This window comes from Chelonia mydas, chromosome 2 (genome assembly GCF_015237465.2).
Source record: "Chelonia mydas isolate rCheMyd1 chromosome 2, rCheMyd1.pri.v2, whole genome shotgun sequence".
In the NCBI taxonomy this organism is placed as follows: domain Eukaryota; kingdom Metazoa; phylum Chordata; order Testudines; family Cheloniidae; genus Chelonia; species Chelonia mydas.
Window position 1 is genome coordinate 66,315,240 of NC_057850.1, and position 18,393 is coordinate 66,333,632.

Here is an 18,393-nt window from a genome sequence, read left to right on the forward strand (position 1 = left end):
GAGGCTAGATGAGACACTCGATTGAGGTACTCTGTTGAGAGCATTAGCCATCTAGTCCTTAAGATGCCTTGGGCTACTTCTTGAGAGGTAGGCACTTTGGATATCAAGAAATACCTTCTTCCACGTCTGACGGGCCAGGGAATTATATTGCTTAGTATTAAAGTCCAAACTACTGTGATTTGTCACTTCAACATGGGACTATAACTCTTTACCCAAAGCTTGTGATCGAGGTCACAAAAACGCCAGATGGTGAAAAAGGCAGCAGGCTGTCTTCTAAGGTCACTTACTGAAATTTAATGGGTTTGTTTGTTTGACCCTCATCGAATACCAAAAGAAAAGGGAAGGAGGAATTGTCATCAGGATCCTGATTCCAGGGCCAATGGAGAGATGCCAAAGCTCCAGGTCAGCCTGATTGACTGGGTAGGCATGCCAATGAGGGAGTGAGGAGCCTGGGGGCCTGTCCTCCATGTGAGCTGGAGCTGCCTGAGCCACAGTAGGGCATAGCTAAAGAGAGCAGCAGCCTGAGCTGAGCTGGAGGCACCAACCCATCTTGCCAGTGAGTATCTAAACCAAAGGGGTACCTTTTTCCATGTTACGCAAGTGCTAGTGGCTCAGTGTGGGCTGGTCAAGGAAGATGCATGATGCTTGCATCTGCAAGAACATAGCATTTTTCCAAAGGCTGCTAGCAGGGATATTTTTCCCTGACTCCCACATGCCCATAGTGATTCTGGGGGACACCATCTACTCCTTGCTCCTTTGTCTCTTGAAATTCTACATTGGCCACCTCAACAGACCCAAGGAAAGATTTAAATACAGCTCAGCAGGTGCAGGATGACTGTTGAACGTGCTTTTGGTATATTTAAAGCTCAGTGGGGATATTTAATGGCTAGATTTGATCTCACTGAGGCAAACATTCCTATCATTATTGCTGCATGTTCTGTATTACATAATATTTCTGAGGCAAAGGGGAAAAGGCTTCCAGCAGGGGAGAGGTGGACTGGCTCTCTGCTGAATTTGAACAGGCAGACAGGGCTATTAAAAGAGCCAGTGATGGAGCTATATGGTTGAGGAGGCTGTTAACATGTTATTTTATAGTTCGCCATAGCAGTGTTGTATGATACTTTTCTGAACTAGTGTGCCTTTGGGCGCACAGACCTTGAATATGTTCATTGTACGGTCAAGGGTTATTGACTCCCCTTATTAATGTTGTAATGTGGCATTTATGCTTGGTACAAACAAATATACTTCAAAAACAGAACTTTATTGGGTGAATGTAAACAGGAAATAAAGCTAAAGTGTAAATACAGAAGTACTGTAAGAGGCTGACCCAAACTTATAAAAAATAAACAATTAACATAATTGCATATTAAAAACATATTACAATGTTTCATTCATGTTACACTACAGTGTACTACTTGTTTTTAAGTCATGGTTGTCCTTATTTTCCCTTACCACAGAGTGATTAGAGGAAAGGGTTCATGTCATGCTGCAACCTGTGATGCTATGGGTACAGGAAGCAGCAAATGGAGTTTTCCATGAATCGGAAAGGCTGCTATGTACGAAGCCTTGGGGTAGTTAGCACAATAATTTTCGGCAACATCTGTGTGTGTTGCTTAAGCAAAGTTGTTATGTCCTGGTGAAATTACTGAAGCACCTCTCTGTTCCTTTGTCGTTCCTTCAGTAACCACTCCGTCCATTCCTGGTTCTTCCCCCTGCTCTTGGCCATTCGGCCCCTCCAATCCCTGTGCTCGCGATCAGCAGCTGTACAGGACTGGAGGATCTCACAGAACATATCCTTCCTGATCTGCTTCTTTCTTCACCTGATCAAGGTCAAAAGTTCAGCAGGCATAGAAGGGGCATCTCTTAAGGCCACCATGCCAGAGGCTGCTGATTAAAACAAACAGATACAGCATTAGATTTACAGTCACAACAGAAAGTAAAAGATGTCTTAAACTCCCTTACACTATTCCTAAAAAGACCTTTAATAAGAAATGATATTTTTCACTTTAGTTTCAGAGCCCCTTGTTACATAAATTTGCAGCTCAAGCAATGGTGAGTATAGACTACTGGGAGTCCTGGAGGAGTGTTGCTTGGAAGGTTTAGACAGTGGGTGCCCCTCCGTGTCAGTAATGGGAAAATGGAGTGAATATTGAGAATATTTTTATAGGCAGTGGTGATTTTGGCTGATATCTCACTTCTGAGTTTGATAAAGGCCCAGAGGACACAGCTGCCACTGACATCGTGAAGCTCCCTCAGCTTGTATGCCGCTAGCCTGTTGAAATGGTGTGTGCAAAATTAATGGCAGAATGCTGTGGCACAATGGTTTCTTCCTCTATCACAGGGGAAGAAACAAGGCAGTTATCCTTCAGAATATTTGGGAGAGGGCTGAAAAGTAGCTCCATGAAAGTTTCATTGAGTTTGTTCAAGAGGATACAAGGAGCACCCCTGTTGAGCTACGCAAAATACTTTGCCTGGCCCCCTGGCTAGCTTAACATGGAGAAGCGGATGCCACCTCTTGCCAACCACAGGACAGTGATCTAATGCAGGCTGTGTAACTTGGACTGCCATATTTTTTAAAAATTTTCTAACATTTTACAGGTTACCTAAATCATGGATAGGATGGGTGTCATTTTTAAAAAGAAGAAGAAGAGTAGGTGGCGAGAGGGAGAGGAGGTTTTGGGCAACAAAAAGGTTAAAAAAAATTGCTTATAAGGAACAGTACATCTATACATTTAGCTGAGCTCCCTTTCATGTTATCAGGCTCATCAGCGCTCACCCAGCAAGATGGCTTGACTCTCACTGAGTTTCAAACAACACCTGGCTTGCTGAATGGCTTGTGTCCCTTTCTTGGTCCTCCCCCACTCCCTCCTCATTGTGCACTGCAGAGGTTTCTGCACCTGGATCTCTCAAAGTGTCCAAAATCACATTCTGGTGCTGGTGGGTCCTCACCAAGTATGACATCTAGGAACAAAGAATGTAAGTTGTGTTTACAGGAGCAGGGACTATCCTGGAAAGCAGACACTCTGAAAAAGATGTGTGGGTCATAGTGGATAATCAGGTGAACATAAGCACCCACTGCAACACTGTGTCTAAAGCACCAATGCAAGCCTGGGATGTATAAGCAGTGGAATTTGAAATAGGAAGGCTCGATTACCTCTGTTCCTTTTTTGCTCCTAGATACTATAGTAGTGGCTATAATATAAATACCTTGCATGAATAGACAGGAACAGGTTCATCACCATTTAAAGCAACTTAGTTCCTACAACAGCCAACTCTATTAATCAAGAATGGAATTTAAAATGATTGTAAGTGCTCTGGGGCAGGGTCTGCTTCTTTGCTGTGTGATTGAACAGCACTTAGCCCAAGGGCCTTGATCCACAACTTGGGCATTAGGCATTACTGTCACACAAACAAATAATATTTGCCTAGTGTTTTTCATTTAAAGAATGTTACTTTAAATTATGGAGACTTTTTAATGAATTATTTTTGGCTATAATTACTACTTTTAAAGTCCAGATCTTAACAATTTTAGACTGCCATCTTGCAAGGGCCTACACATTTAAAGCTAAAGGAACCACTGTGGTGCTGTATCTACCCTGTGAGGATCGGTACAAAGGCTGAGAGTGGGGTACTTGCTGCTCTTGTACTGTGTGTGTGTGGCAGGAGGGGGAAGGGAGAAAGGATATCTCCTCCTGCCTCTGCGGCCACATACAGCACAAAATTGAAATGCTGAGGCTGGACAAAGGGGGCAGGATTTGGCCTTTTAAAATTGAAAAGTTGACCAATTGTATTTAAAAACTGTCAGTTTGAAGTAGCTCCTACCACAGACTTTTCGCTGGCAAACAAAGTCAGTGTGAGTGGCTGAGGTGTTTTTCAACCTTTTTATCTTTCCATCCTTGCTTTAAGTTAGGAGAAATCAATTGCTTGAGGCGATGCTGCAATAACAATCCTTTGAGAACCCCGAGCGACAACGCTAATTACACATCACCCCAAACATTCATGTGTTCAGTTAAATCCGGTAATTTTCCTTTTGAAAACAGGCGCTGAGCCTCTCGGCACGTATCTATTCGAGGCCTGACCACCCCCAGCCGTTACAGATTTTTGTCACAAACACAGCCCTGCCTGCGCAGGCTCGACTCTGGCTGCGGCCACCACCATCGACCCTAGGGCTAGGGCTGCCAGCTAAGAGCCGCCTCCACCCCCTCAGCCCCGGGCGGAGAGGTGGCGAGCAGCGCAGGGGGCTCGGGGGGGAGGCCGAGCTCAGGGGCGGGCAGGTGCGCGGGGTTGGGCTGGCACACGCGGTACAACTCCCGCCCAGGCTCAGGCTTTATTATGCCCTGGCAGCCTTGCTGCTCGGCTCGGCAGGCGGGCTGCGCAGCCCGACGGTGCACCGCCCCCGCCCGACCCGCTCGCTGCTACAGCCTGCCTGACCCCAGCGCCAGGCAGGGGCGGGGCGGCGCGGCGCGGCCCTGGCTGGCGTCAGCTGTCGCGCGATGCCCGTATGGAGGGCTGCTATATAAGCGCCGCGCGCCCGCCCCTCTGCCTCTGCTGTGAGTGACGCCGCCGCAGCCGCTGCTGCTCGCCGCGCTCCTGACTCACCGCTGTTCGCTGGGCCGCGCCGCCCCGCCCGGGAATAAGTCGGTCAGGAGGACTCTGTGCAGCCATGGTGAGCGGGCCGGGGAAGGGCGCGTGGCGCTTCCCCACTGCCGCGCGGCTGCTAGCGCTCTGCCAGGCCTCTACTCGCCGCGTGCTCCCTGCCTGTCGGCTCGCCCGAGCCCCGCGGGGCGGCGGCTCCCGGCCTCGCTGTCGTTTGTTACATCGGGGCCTTTCTCCTCTACCGGCGCTGATCCCGACAGAAGTGGCGGGCTGGCAAGACCCCAGCGGCAGCGACCGCCGGCGCTAACGGGGAAGCGGGGGGAGACGCTGCCCGGCGGCGAGGGAGCTGCCGGGGCACTTTGGAGCTTGGGGTTTCGGGGACGCTCTTTCACATGTCTCGCTCCTGCCCGCTTTGGCCAGTAGGCACCCCAGCGCTGGGGAAACGGCCTCCCTCAAACAGGCTGCGTCTGTGCTGCACCCTGAGCTTCGCCAGCTCTGCCCCTCCATGAAAAACGCTGCCAGTTCCGGGGGGGGAAGGGTTGGATTCTTGGGAAATCACGAAAACATCTTTCTGTGGCTGTATCTTGTTTCCCCTGTAGTTTTATCTACTCTAGAAAGCCAGTGAGTCAAAGCTAAATAGCTCTTACAAATTAAATTGGCGATCCTATGTGGTGTACCTCTGCTGCCCTTGGACCCCTCTTTCATTAGCTGTTAAACTTTATATCATTAATGGGATTACAACACAGTGCTATTTGCAAAACAGATACAAGTACTTTAAAAAAAATCCTAGTATGTATTACTATCAAAAGAAAGGGTGCCTGCCACGTATATAAAAATACAATAGCAACAATAAAATACTTATATACTGTTGACCTAAATCACTTAATACAGGGATTGTCTTTCTGATCTCTCTAAGTAGCACATTGCAGAAGTTATACATTAGATTGTTCTTTCTTTATTGTTACTTAATTATTCATTTTATTTGCTATTTCATAAGAAGTCAGAGCAAGTATACTAGTGTAGTTGTCATTTCCCAAATGAATTTAAATCAGTCTCCTGATAGATGCACATCTGTGATTTGTTGATCACACACCTCTTTGTTGTTTATCGCCTACCTGCATTACGCCTATGGTACTGGCATTTTTCTTTTTGAATTCTTGCTGTGAAACAAACACTGGTTAAACTGTATGACAGATTTGTATGTGTCTACATGCTTAAAGAGACAAGGTGGGGGAGGTAATATCTTTATTGTACCAACCTCTATTGGCGAAAGAGACGAGCCCTCATGGTACACAGAGCTCTTCAGGTCTGGGAAAGGTACTCAGAGCTATCTGTTTGATTTATATTTAGTTGTAACACTGAGTACCCTTCCCAGACCCAAGGAAGAGCTCTGTATAACTCAAAACCTTGTCTCTCACACCCTTTGTCTTTCTAATAATCAGACTGACACAACACTACATACTAGGCCTGGTCTACGCTACAGAGTTAGGTAGATGTAAGGCAGCTTACTCTGCCTACACTAAAATAAAGCTCCCACCAATGTAACTTGCCCACTACATCCATTTAATAACTCCACCTCCATGAGAGGCATAGCCCTTAAGTTTATGTAGTTAGGTTGATGCAAGGTCAGTGCAGACACTATATAGACCTGCTACCTTTCAGAAACCATCCCACAATCCCCCACAGTAGCAGTTAATCGGTGCAAGAGCTCCTGTGAAGACATGCACGACTGACACAAGGAGCATAGTGTGTACTTGTAAAACCAATTCAATTACTGTGGCGGCTGTATGACAACATAACTTACATCAACTTAATTTTTAGTGTAGACTTGCCCTGTATGATTAAAGTATTTATTTTGGAGGTGGCTAGATGGCATGTTCCATAAAGACACAAGTCAGTGGGGTGTTTCTGATATTTTCCAAGATGCATAATTGTTAGAGTAACTGTACAAAATGCTGTCTCTGAAACTGGATTCTTACCCTTCCCCCCCATTCAGAATCCTTTTGATATGGACTCTAATAAAAGTTATAAAAACTGTAGTTACAGATATATCTAATGTTCTCAATTTTAGTGAAGGTAGAATGCTTTAAGGGGCATACATACAATATTGACCAGTTTGGCTCTAGTTTCTAATATTCATAATGTTAATGTTTCAGGCATTTAAAGATAGTGGCAAAGCACCTGTGGAACAGGAAGTAGCAATTCACCGAATTAGAATTACCTTGACGAGTCGCAATGTAAAGTCCCTTGAGAAGGGTAAGTAACCCTTCTTTTCTTTTTTAGGGTTGCTTATGATTTGAAGTCTCAAATGTTTCAAAACATAACTTCAGCTGGCAACTTCCCTAATTGACAGGTTATTAGTCTATAAGTTGTCAATTGTGTTTAAAATTCTTTACCACAGCCATTGACCTACTCTGCCAGTGACATAAAGTAAACTATGGAATAAACTTGTTACTTTAACCTGCTTTAAATGCTTACTTTATCCATACTAGCCGAACTGTTTAACTATGAACTCTCTTGAACAATGTTTTAGCTATGTGTTGTAAACACTCTGCTAAAATAGCTATGCCTGGTCCATGCTCTCAAAGCAAAATGTGTTTAAACCACTTTAGTTTAAACTCTTAAGTCTTTATATAGTTAATCTAACACTGTCTAAATGCCATTATGGACAGGCCTAAAAAGTAAAATTACAAGTGACCTTACTAATTCTGGGATGAGCAGTTTATTCCATATGTAGTTGGCCATGAGGATAAATTGTAAACTGAATTACTATGATTATTATTTACGCTATTCTGAGCCAACGTTTTATGTGAAGTGGAATATCTAGTTCAATTAAAAAAACCATTTGTAAACAGTTGTGTATTCTTTTACAGTCTGTGCTGACTTGATCAGAGGTGCCAAAGAAAAGAATCTAAAAGTGAAGGGACCTGTTCGCATGCCTACTAAGGTACTTACGGCTTAGGTGGCAGGAAAACCATGATTAATTCTCCAAGATTTTATTTGTAAATTACAAATAGTAAAATTGAGAAGGAGTACAATCTGATTAAACTGGATTGAATATATTTAAACTCTAACCAGTTAATGGATTAGTAGCTGGCATAAACATATGACTCAATTGTTTAATACAAAACATGCTGAAGAGAAAGGCGGAAGAGGATTTTGACCTACTTCCTACCTGCATTCCTCTCTTTTGACTTAAGACTCCTTGGCCAGCTATGAAAAGGAGGTGAATAGTGGCCACTAAGATAAGTAGAGCTAATTTTTGACAACTATGTAAAAAATACTGCAAGCAATATTTTAATTACATTAGAGCTATAGAAAGTTTTGATTCTAGTCAAAACCTCTGCATAAATCTGTCTTCATTTATTGGTTACTATTCCACTTTCTGTTACAGACTCTGCGAATCACTACTAGGAAAACACCTTGTGGTGAAGGTTCTAAGACCTGGGATCGTTTCCAGATGCGTATCCACAAGCGTCTCATTGACTTACACAGTCCCTCTGAGATTGTTAAGCAGATCACTTCTATCAGTATTGAACCAGGTGTAGAAGTTGAAGTTACTATTGCTGATGCCTAAATGCCTGTCATCTACTTTAATAAAAGTTGATTTGTAACTTTTTTACTGTTGCTTTGTGTTTTGTGAAATAGAATCGTGACTAGAATCATGATTCTTTCATGAATAAAGAACCAAAACAAAGTGGCATAACAATCAAGAATCTAGGCCTTTAGAGGGGAATGGTTGGCCAAGACTTCAGTAGAGATGAATGTTATTTTCTTGTTTACCATTAATATAGAACTGCTTTAATGTATTTTGAAGAAGGGAGTGCAGTGTGATGTAATGTTTCAAATAACCATTAAACCCTAAAGGAACATTAAAATAAGGAAAAAAATAATTTTTCATAGTGAATTTTATTTGCCTGGAACTTCTTATAGGCCAGTGGTCCCCAGCCTTTCTGTGGCCAAGAGCACATTCATGCCTTCAGAAGAGTGTGGCGGCATGTTCTCCGGCGGATGCGCTCCTCTCCTTTGTTCCTTGGTGCCGGCCCTGGCGGTGGGCGCACATAAATGCCCCAGCGGGCGCCGCATTGGGGACCACTGTTATAGGCGGTAGTCGGTCACTTTTCTCAGATAAAGTCTGGTTTAACAGTGAACTGCAAAGGCTCAAATCCCTTTTAGTTTGCTCCTTTATGATGTATAAAGAGAGGCTAAACTTTTTTTAAAATCATGCTTGTTAAGGAAGACCAAGAGGTCTTGGGGATACTTATTGTGAGACTTTATTTGAAGCAGTGAGCATATTGAATAGTTAACAAACACCTTTAATCTCAAATGTGAATTCAGCATTGAAGTTAAATAGCTGTTAATTTTTAAATAGGCTGACTAAAAAAAACCCCTCCCCTCCCAAGTGTAACTTTCTCTTGTATTTCACTAGTCTTGAGGCTTGTCTTCATGTGCAGCGGTACAACTGCACCAGTGCAGCGCTTCACTAAAGAAGCTACTATGCTGACGGTTTCAGAGTAGCAGCCGTGTTAATCTGTATCCGCAAAAAGAAAAGGAGTACTTGTGGCACCTTGGAGACTAACAAATTTATTTAAGCATAAACTTTCGTGAGTTACAGCTCACTTCATTGGATGCATGTAGTGGAAAATAGAGTGGGGAGATTTATATACACAGAACATGAAACAGTGGGTGTTACCATACACACTATAACAAGAGTAATCAGGTAAGATGAGCTATTACCAGCAGGAGAGCCGGGGGGGCGGACCTCTTGTAGTGATAATCAACCATTTCCAGCAGTTGACAAGAACGTGTGAGGAACAGGGCGGGGAGGGGAAATAAACACAGGGAAATAGTTTTACTTGTGTAATGACACATCCACTCCCAGTCTTTATTCAAGCTTAAGTTAATTGTATCCAGATTGCAAATTAATTCAATTCGGGAGAGCTCCCATTTGTGTAGTTAATCTACCTCCCCAAGAGGCAGCAGCTATGTTAACAGCAGAAGCTCCCCCATGGATGTAGCACTGTCTGCGTAGGGTGGTTAGGTTGGTGTAATTTACATCACTCGGGGGTGTGGATTTTTCACCCCCCCTGAGCAACCTAGTTACACTGATATAAGTCTTTAGCATAGACCTGGCCTAAGTCTTCCAAGTTAGATGGAACCTGAATTCCTAGTGTAGTTGTGTATAAAGCAATGAAAGGGAACGGGTCCAATTTTTGGTTTGTATATCCTTTAAGGGCCTTCAAAGATCTTGCAGTAATCTTCAAGAGAAGGAAGGACCTGATATTTCAATCCCCAGTATAATTCAGTTAAGGACTGAAAGAAATGCTTGACTATTTTATTCCTTGCAGATATGTTCACATCACCACTCTAGTGTACTCTTGAGGGCCTGTTGCTCTGTGAACTCAAATTCCTGCAGGAATAGGCATTTTTGATGCTTGGAGAATAGACTGGGCTTCACATAGTGTCTTCAAACTTCAATTCCTTTCTGATACACAGTATTTCTGACTATGTGAAATATACTATATACCAATCAGACTGTTAGAAAACATTTCTAAATATTTTTCCCTTCTTCCTGTAACTATTTAATACTGAACACTGAATGAAGTAGTCAAGCAACCTAGTAGTGAAGTGCCTTAGAGAGATGGGGGGCCAACAATGTGCTTTGACCACCATAAACCAACTAAATGAGCTGTCACTGTAATTCATTACATGTTGTCCTCTAAGAACAAAAATTTAAAATTCTACAGAATCCAATTATGCCAATCAGTATATATTCAGAAATACTTCATCCCTTACAGCTAATTCAGTCTTCTACAATGATTCTCCTAAATGACACCAATTTACAGGTTTCTGTGATGGATGAGAATAGTGAGCTATCTATTCCTAAACTAAGTGGTTGTGGAAATAGCTACTCATTATGTATACTTCAGTATTTTATAAATGTCGAACTCCAGCTGCAAGATGTTAGACCATCCAATTTATGTTGTAAAACATTTCTAGATTGGCCAATGAATGGCTTTTTAATGATTATTTGCACTTTTATAGCACCTTTTATGAGAAGTTTTCAAAGCATTTTACCAAAAGAATAGTTTTGCTATGAGAAGCTTCTGTGAAATACAAGAATTAATCAACAAATTTTACAGAAGAATATACTGAAACATAGATAAGTTGACAGAGTTTAAGGCCACAGAAGACTGCTAGATTATTTAGTTGTGCTCCTATATCTCAAGTCATTAAATTTCACCCAGTTATCCTTGTATTCAGCCCACTAACTACTATTTGGTTATCATATATCTTCCAGAAAGGTATCCAGGCTCGATATGAAGCCATCAAGAGATGGAGAATCCACCACTTACCTTTATTGTTAAAATATTTTCTTTGCTGTTAACATTTTGTGCTTAATTTCTAATTTGAATTTGTCTGGTTTCAGCTTCCTGCCAGTGGTTCTTGCTATACTTTTCTCTGCTAGATTAGAGAGTCCTTTAGTGCCTGGTGTTTTCTGCCCTTGAAAGTACTTACATGCTACACTCAAGTCCTTTCTCAGGTTTTTTGATAAGCCAAACATGTTGAGCTCTTTAAATCTCACAGTAAGGCACTCTGTCCTCAAAAACTTTTTGTGCCTTTTATGCAGTTTCAGTTTTTTTCCATTTAAAAAATGGACATTAGAATTATATACAGAGGTAAAATCACCTCTGCTGTTCCTACTCACCTGTTTATACAGCCTAGCATTGCATTAGTCCTTTTTGTGCACAGCATCACAGGGAGCGCTTATGCTGAGGTACTTGTCCACTATGATTTTTAAATCCTTTTCAGAGTCACTGATTTCCAGGATACAATCCCCCATTCTGTAGATATGCTCTGCATTCCTTAGAGATATATAACTGCATGTGGCTGTGTTAAAGCACATTTTCTTTGAATGGGCCTGGTTTACCAAGCAATTAGAATGACCTATATGGCTATCCTGTCATCATTTACCACTTTACCAATCTTTGTCATTTGCAAATTCTATCAGCCATAATATATCACTGATGAAAATGCTGAACAGTATTGAAATTAAAGCTACCTGCTTGCTCTGAGGCTCTGCTTCCTATGTAATAGTTCTTTCAGTGTGGGTCAGGGCATGTCTACACTACAAAATTAAATTGACTAAAGTTAGGTTGACCTACAGCCACCACCGTGCACATCCTCATCAGGAACACTTGCACCAACTTAAGTGGGGCATTATGGGGCACTGACAGCCAGTGCCCCACAGCCTAGGCTGACAGCTGGAGTCCCACTGCCCTAAGCCAACAGCCAGAGCCCCACCACCCAAGACTGACAGCTGGAGCCCTTTCACCCTCAGTTTGACAAGCTGAGCTGTCTGCCCCAGGCAGCGGGGCTCAGGCTGCCAAAGGCAGCAACATGCAATGTAAGCAATGCAATGTCTACATGGACACTGCATTGACCTAACTACATCAGCCTAACCCTCTTGTGGAAGTGGGTTGGTGTAGCGGGGGAGTTAAATTGGTGGGAAGAACACTGTCCCATAGGTCAAGGTAAGCTGCCTTACATGTGAGGGTGATCTGGCTGCAATGTGTCACCCCACTGATCGCTAGGGTGTATTTGGCTGATCTGGCTGGCTAGGCTGGTGTCCCCTTCCTCCCTCACCGCTCCATGTGCATCCCTTCCAAAGCTGCAGGGTTGAAGAGGATAACCTCCCAGACAGAGGAGTACTGTTCTTCGTCAAGGGTATACTGTAGCTGCCCTCCCCTGCTAGAACCTCCGAACAAGATCAACCTGACTGGGTAGGGTAGACCAGGCCACAGACTCAGTGACAGACCCAGGCACAAAGAGTAGTAGTCTCTATCAATAGTCCTGCATTTTAACAATGACTTCCCCAGCCTTCCTGCAACCACAATATTGCCGCCACTAGCTTTAGACTATCTCATAATCAACCAGTCTGGATTTAATCTTAATTCTTTTTCTGGGTAAAAATGCAGGTTTAACCAGACTGTTTGAAAACAATGGCTGGGAAGCTCCAGGCTTCTCAACCTCACGTTTCCTTTACGAAGGGTTGGCTGGTATGCCAGTGCCCTCTGCCGGACACCCAGCCGGCTCTCTACGTGAGTGGGTGAGCGGCTTAACCCCAGCCCGCTTTGGCACGGCCTGGCTGTCGCTTTGCAGGAGCGTTTGATGCTATCCCCGGTGAGCTGTGTGGCGGTCGCAGTTCAAGCCCAAGTGCTGCTGCTGCCCCTTGCTGGTAGCCGCGCTAGCGAGGCCCGCCGAGGCAGGGTGGAGACAAATGATAGTCCCGCCCGGAAGCGGTGTCCTGGCGGGGGTGACTCCACGGGTGGGGAAACGGCCGCGTGCTGCTGCCGCCGCCCATGCTGTGCCCATGTGAACGGCGAGCTCAGCCCCCCAGGCCCGTCCGAGCCGCGGATCCATCAGTCCCAGGCAGGCCCTGGAGGGACATTAGGGGCGGGTACCTAATGCTCCCCTCCCCCCACTACACCCACGTTACAGACGTTCCCCCCGAGCTCGGGCCGGTACAATTGCCCCCTCCCCCCGTCAGCCCTGGAAAGAGGAACCGGTGACTGGAAGCCCAGCCCGGGGGCGTCCGGGTGCTTAGCGCCACCCCAGTCCCCAACCGTCACAACGGGATTGTCGCTGGCAAGGGTAAAACGAGCCACCCCCCCCAGGCGGCAGCGCCGGCGGGACTCCCCCCCTCCCACACGCACCTCCTACTGCGCACCGGGCCGGGCCCGCGGCCAATCAGGGGAGGCGCTGGCACCGCGCGCGCTAAAAAGGGCGGCGGGTGGGGGCAGATGCAGGCAAGTGCTGGTTGGAGCGCGTGAGCGGTGGGGGGCTGGAGTGCAAGGCTGGAAAGCAGGCGAGCTGCGCGCGACGCTCAGCTGGCGCTAGCGGTCTCTCCTCAGGTGGCGCGTGGGAAGGGGTGGCACCACCCTGACTCTGAGAGCGGGCGCACCTCCCCTTCCCCCGCGCGGCCCGACCCCCTCCCTTGCGTCGGGAGCCGGGCTCGGGAGGGGCTGCGGCGGCTGCTGCTGGTGCCCGCGGCTTTCCCGGGGGCCTTCCGCTCTGAGCCGACAGCCCCGCTGCTCTCCCGGGGGCGGCTGAGGGAGAAACTAGTAGCGCCTCGCGCGCCTCCAGCCTGTGCCTGTGATGAGGCGGACCCCGGCCGTGGCCCGCTCCGTCCTCTCACCTAGACTCGGTGGACAGCTGCTCTCCCTCTGCCATAGGCAGCTGCTGGGCAGCGGGGCTCTGGGTGCAGTTCCTGGCTCTGCCACTGATTCACTGGGCCCCTGGGGAAGACACTGCCTCTGCTTCCCCTCTGTCAATGGGGACAGAGGGGGCTCTAATAGGGTGACCAGACAGCAAGTGTGGAAAAACCGGGACAGGGGGTGGGGGATAATAGGAGCCTGTCTAAGAAAAACCCCCCAAATATCGGGACTACCTCTATAAAATCGGGACATCTGATCACCCTAGGTTCTATAGAGATTTATGCCTCTGTTCATTAGGGCCAAACTCTGCCCCTTGCATCCTAGTGCCATGTGTTCTCCAGCTGCAGTCAGTGGGAGCCCTGCATAGGGGTAAGAGGGGGGCAGAGTTGAGCTTACTGTGAGTTTGATCTCGTTAGGGTGCTGAGCACCCTCACCTTGTGAGTCACAACACTTTGGATGCCTTTTGATAGCTACAAAGGAAAGGGAATGATAGAAGTGCTAACTATCCCTTTCAGATGTACCCATTTACAGGACTGCCCATGTCACTGGTCTGGTATTGTAGATAGTAAATGTGTTGGATTTCCTGCAGACTTTTTTCATGCTATCTGCAGTTTTAAAGATGTTTTTTACATTGCAGAGCATTTTTAAAGAGTAAATAACTACATGTTTTTTGGGGGTCATGTCTTTAGATCTCCCTCCATCCTCCCCCCCACCTTCAGGAGGTGTATATATATATTTTTTAACTTAAAAGCCTTGTTTCTTGCATACTCTCCACCATTTGCATGTGAGAGCATGTGTGTTTTGTTTCTTATTCCTCTCTATGTGAACAGGATAAGAGAATGGACTATGAGGAGGGAAGCTATGTATCCTCAGCAGGATCTGGCGTGTTGGACTTCACCTGTTATGAGGACTTAATGGGTAAAACCTCACCCATGGAGTTGTCAGTCATACCTAATGCTGATGAACAGCAGCAGGAGGTGGGGGTGTGTTTGTAATAATTTCTTCTAATGATGTCTTTGCATTTAAGTAGCAACAACTCAATAACAAGTTTCTCTGTATTGTGAACTCCCTCCCTTTTTTCAAGTCTGTTTCCTTTTCCCTTTACTTAAAAACAAATCATGTCCTGCAGCAAATTAACATTTTAACCGGTACTTACAATGTTTGTCTTAAGCATTTGAGGAACTAAAGGATTGCAGGGTAGTGCAGAAGTACACGTGGAAGTTTGCACAACACCCATCTGGAGTATGCCCAGTTCAAACTAGTGTTCTTATTACTAGCTTACTCTTACCATGAGAACCAAACTGTTTTACACTCTTGCACTTTACCTGCAAGCCTTTTTAACTTTGTAATATAACTATTGCATTATGCCAAGATCTGGCCTTGTAGGTTTTTTTTCTACTGGTCATGCTATCCTACAGCAACAGGTCTACTGCTTCAGTACCTCTTGGTCATCACTCTATCCATTCTGCCTTTTTGGCAGAGTGATGATGAAAGGAATAGTCTGAAGAGTTGTGGTAATGAAAGGTACTAAATAGACACCCTGGATGGGAAGGGAAGGATTATAGGGATCCCTCTGTCTAATAGAGAACAGTGGGGAGACCCAGTTGGGTTATTTTTTCCTTTTAGTAGCTAGGAGGGGAGCTAGCAGCAGCAGCAGCAGCTAGGAAACATCCCTGACTTCAGCAACCAAGAAGGCTACCTCCATGACCGTTTCTGAAGGGATGATAAAAGGGTTTGTGGCTTGGCGATAGGCACAAGGTGTTCTTTTTTTACTGAGCCTCAGTAGTGTGCCTTGAACCATATAAAACTGGGATATGGACTTTCCATTTATTATACAAGCAACACAACTTAGATACACTTTGCAGAGTGACTAGAAGGTGGAAGCAGTTCAGTTTTTTGTAAAATATATATATAAAATGTGCTGTTGGTGGATTAACATTGGGCTGGCTGTGTGAAATAGACATTTTAAAGAATTTAAATGAAAAGGGATGGATAGTTTAGCACAGTAAGAGTTCTAGGCATAAGGGACAGCTTGGAGAAGACATGAAGATAAATGGAAGGATACTAGTACAAAAGTCACAGTAATGTGGGTGGCATGAGATGGAATTGTGTGGTGTGGGGGAAAAACATCAGAGATATAAGCAGGTAAAAACAAACTCTGGAATCCTGAGTCTTTGGCCTACAGACTTAACTATATATATATTTTTTTCAAATGAGCAGATATATCAACCTTTGAAAGTCTACTTGAGAGTCAGACCCTTCTCTAAAGCAGAACTTGAAAGCAATGAATCTCAGGTTAGTTGTTGTCCATAAATGACTTATTTTTTGTCCTCCGTGGAAAACATTTGCATTTCATCTCAAGAATTCTAAAATAGAAAAAGCTTCTGTAAGTTTTCAGTTTCTAAATTTTGTAACCAATAAACAGCACTTTTCCTCACTATTAAAGTTGAGTGCCTCAGAAGTGACAATTCCATCTCCTAGAAATATGCTACTTATCAGCAGTCTTTACTGTCTCACTGATTCCTACAATACAGATTTGATAAATGTGGAAAGCCAAACCAGAACAAGATTAGCGTATTAAATTTTGTCCAATAAACTGTTCTGAATGTGGCATCTGTACAAAGTCTGACCCTTAATCCATCGTTTTTTTTCACATATTAAAGTAAAATATGTGACAGGTAACTTAAAGGCTGAACACAGAGAAAATAAATATCTGCTGTGCACCAGTAAAACTTGTCCAGGTTCTAGGAAAATAGATGGTAATATTGCATGGCTTGCATGTTATGCAAGGTAATGACTTCATGACTGATGGAGCAGAAGTAATGTGCTCTTGCCACTTGAGCTGGGTGAAATTCTCTGTACAAATATTTTATTTGCCAAAATATTTTATTTTGGGTTGTCTGAAACTATTTTGAGAAACTCGTAAAATAGTTTTGGACCCCCCAAAAAGTTCTGGTCTAGATTCATATGGTTACTTAGGCCCTCCCACCTCTTTTGTACCAGTGGTTAGGGCATTTACCTGGGAGGTGGGAGATCCATGTTCAAGTTCCTGCTCCAATGAATATTGAATTATTTATACAAAGTGGAACAGCTTCAACAGGAGAGATTAAGAGCCAAACCAAAATAGCCAGTAGCCTGCTGGTTAGGGCCCTCAGCGGGGAGATGGACTTCAAGTCCCTGCTCCAGATTAGGGATTTGAATTTGGGACTCCCACATCCTAGCTGCATGCTGTAACCACTAGACTACTGGGTATATGAGCACTACCATTTCCTCCTGTGAATCGAGTCCTTCATTTAATCTTTTAAAGTAAGTTAGGTTAAGTTGAACAAAACATTTATTCAACCTGAAAGGCAACTTTTTTTATTGACTTGCAATTTACCAAGAATTAAGAACAAAATTGATTTCAATTTGCTTGAACCTCAACTTTAAGAATTGCCAGTGAATCGAAAAATAATTTGCCCAGCTCTAACTACCACAGTTATCAAATGGATTAGGTTATGGTTTTATAATACTTAAGAGGCAGAAGTTAAGTCGTGTAAACTCTAGAAGTTTCCTTTCCTAGGTTACAAATAACACCCTACATTCAAACTGAAACTCTTCAAATCCAGTTTACGCTCTATTTAGGCAGTTCATAGTTTACATTTTGTCCAGAAACAAAATATGGAGAAAACTAGTCAGTTTCTAATACATCTTGTTTGCAGGCTCTCTTGCATGAGTACGTACTGCAAAGCTTGGGTTGCAAACTCTACAGGTGTTCGGAGTGTGTTGCAAATAGGAGTGGGAGGAGGGGATCCTGGCAACATTTTTAATGGTCTTGGGTGTTGTAAAAGCGTACCTTTTACAAAGCCCATGTTTTGGTCCAAATCTTATGTTAGTGTCCCATTAAAGTTTTAATGCACCTCTTAAATATTTTAACCTATTTTTTACAATGTTGAAGTTCTGGTAGACAAAGGTGTGCACTTCTGGAAAGCTATTTTAGAAAGAAGAACTTCTATGTCTTTGCTTTAGGACTGTGTAATTATTGAAAATCCAGAAACAGTAACTCTACAGGCACCCAAAGAGTCCTTTACGATGAAAAACAGTGAAAAGGGGATTGGACAGTCTGTACACCAGTTCACCTTCACTAAGGTAGGCTAACCTTCATGCCATGATCTTTACTAAGAAAGCAGTTTTACCCTATAGGAAACCAAAGTTGTGGCTTGCTCTTCCATTTTTAGTTATAGTGAAAGTATTTCTGTTTGTATAACTTGTTAACTATGACCTTTCAAATTTGAATTACTTGTGGTATCTTCTCAACTGCCTTTGAAACAAAACACAATGTATAGGACTGATATTCACTGTTAATTCATCAGGAAGGGTATATTTTCACACAAATGCTAATTAGACGAGAGAAGGAAATGTATGTAGTAATCGTATTGCTTTCTTTGATTAGATGGTGTTTACAAAAGCTTCTTGCAGGCAATTTTATATGAAACAACATAGCACAAGAAAATAGTGTGACCACATACATTTTTGTGGTTTCATTATCCCTCTCAATCACAATTGCGTATATAGGTATTGTAGGAGTGTGTTACTTAAA

At 44.0% G+C, this 18,393-nt stretch overlaps 2 protein-coding genes and 1 non-coding gene across 11 annotated transcripts in view; all 3 read left to right on the plus strand.

Moving 5' to 3' along the window:
- The first annotated feature begins 4,509 nt into the window (after positions 1-4,509).
- RPS20 (ribosomal protein S20) lies at positions 4,510-8,214 on the plus strand. The gene is made up of 4 exons (XM_037892597.2): positions 4,510-4,666; positions 6,753-6,852; positions 7,470-7,543; positions 7,991-8,214. The coding sequence occupies exons 1-4, from the start codon at positions 4,664-4,666 to the stop codon at positions 8,171-8,173; spliced, it is 360 nt and encodes a 119-aa protein (XP_037748525.1). The 5' UTR covers positions 4,510-4,663; the 3' UTR covers positions 8,174-8,214.
- On the plus strand, positions 7,335-7,399 carry LOC114022551. Its single transcript, XR_003566607.1, has one exon. It is a non-coding gene; the product is annotated as a small nucleolar RNA U54 (small nucleolar RNA).
- A 5,190-nt stretch (positions 8,215-13,404) lies between the features above and the next one.
- LOC102934536 (kinesin-like protein KIF20A) overlaps positions 13,405-18,393 on the plus strand; it is a 45,505-nt gene continuing 40,516 nt past the window's right edge. For 4 of the 9 annotated variants that reach the window (XR_006288521.1, XM_043539602.1, XM_043539607.1 and 1 more), the window contains exons 1-4: positions 13,419-13,465; positions 14,645-14,797; positions 16,035-16,109; positions 17,823-17,942. Coding sequence is in view for 6 of the 9 variants with exons in the window: in XM_043539602.1 (XP_043395537.1) it covers positions 14,654-14,797; positions 16,035-16,109; positions 17,823-17,942 (339 nt within the window). In the remaining 3 variants the exon portion in view is untranslated. Of the gene's footprint in view, positions 13,512-14,644; positions 14,798-16,034; positions 16,110-17,822; positions 17,943-18,393 lie in introns of all 9 variants that reach the window. The other 5 variants (XR_006288522.1, XM_043539606.1, XR_006288523.1 and 2 more) reach the window with 3 other exon arrangements.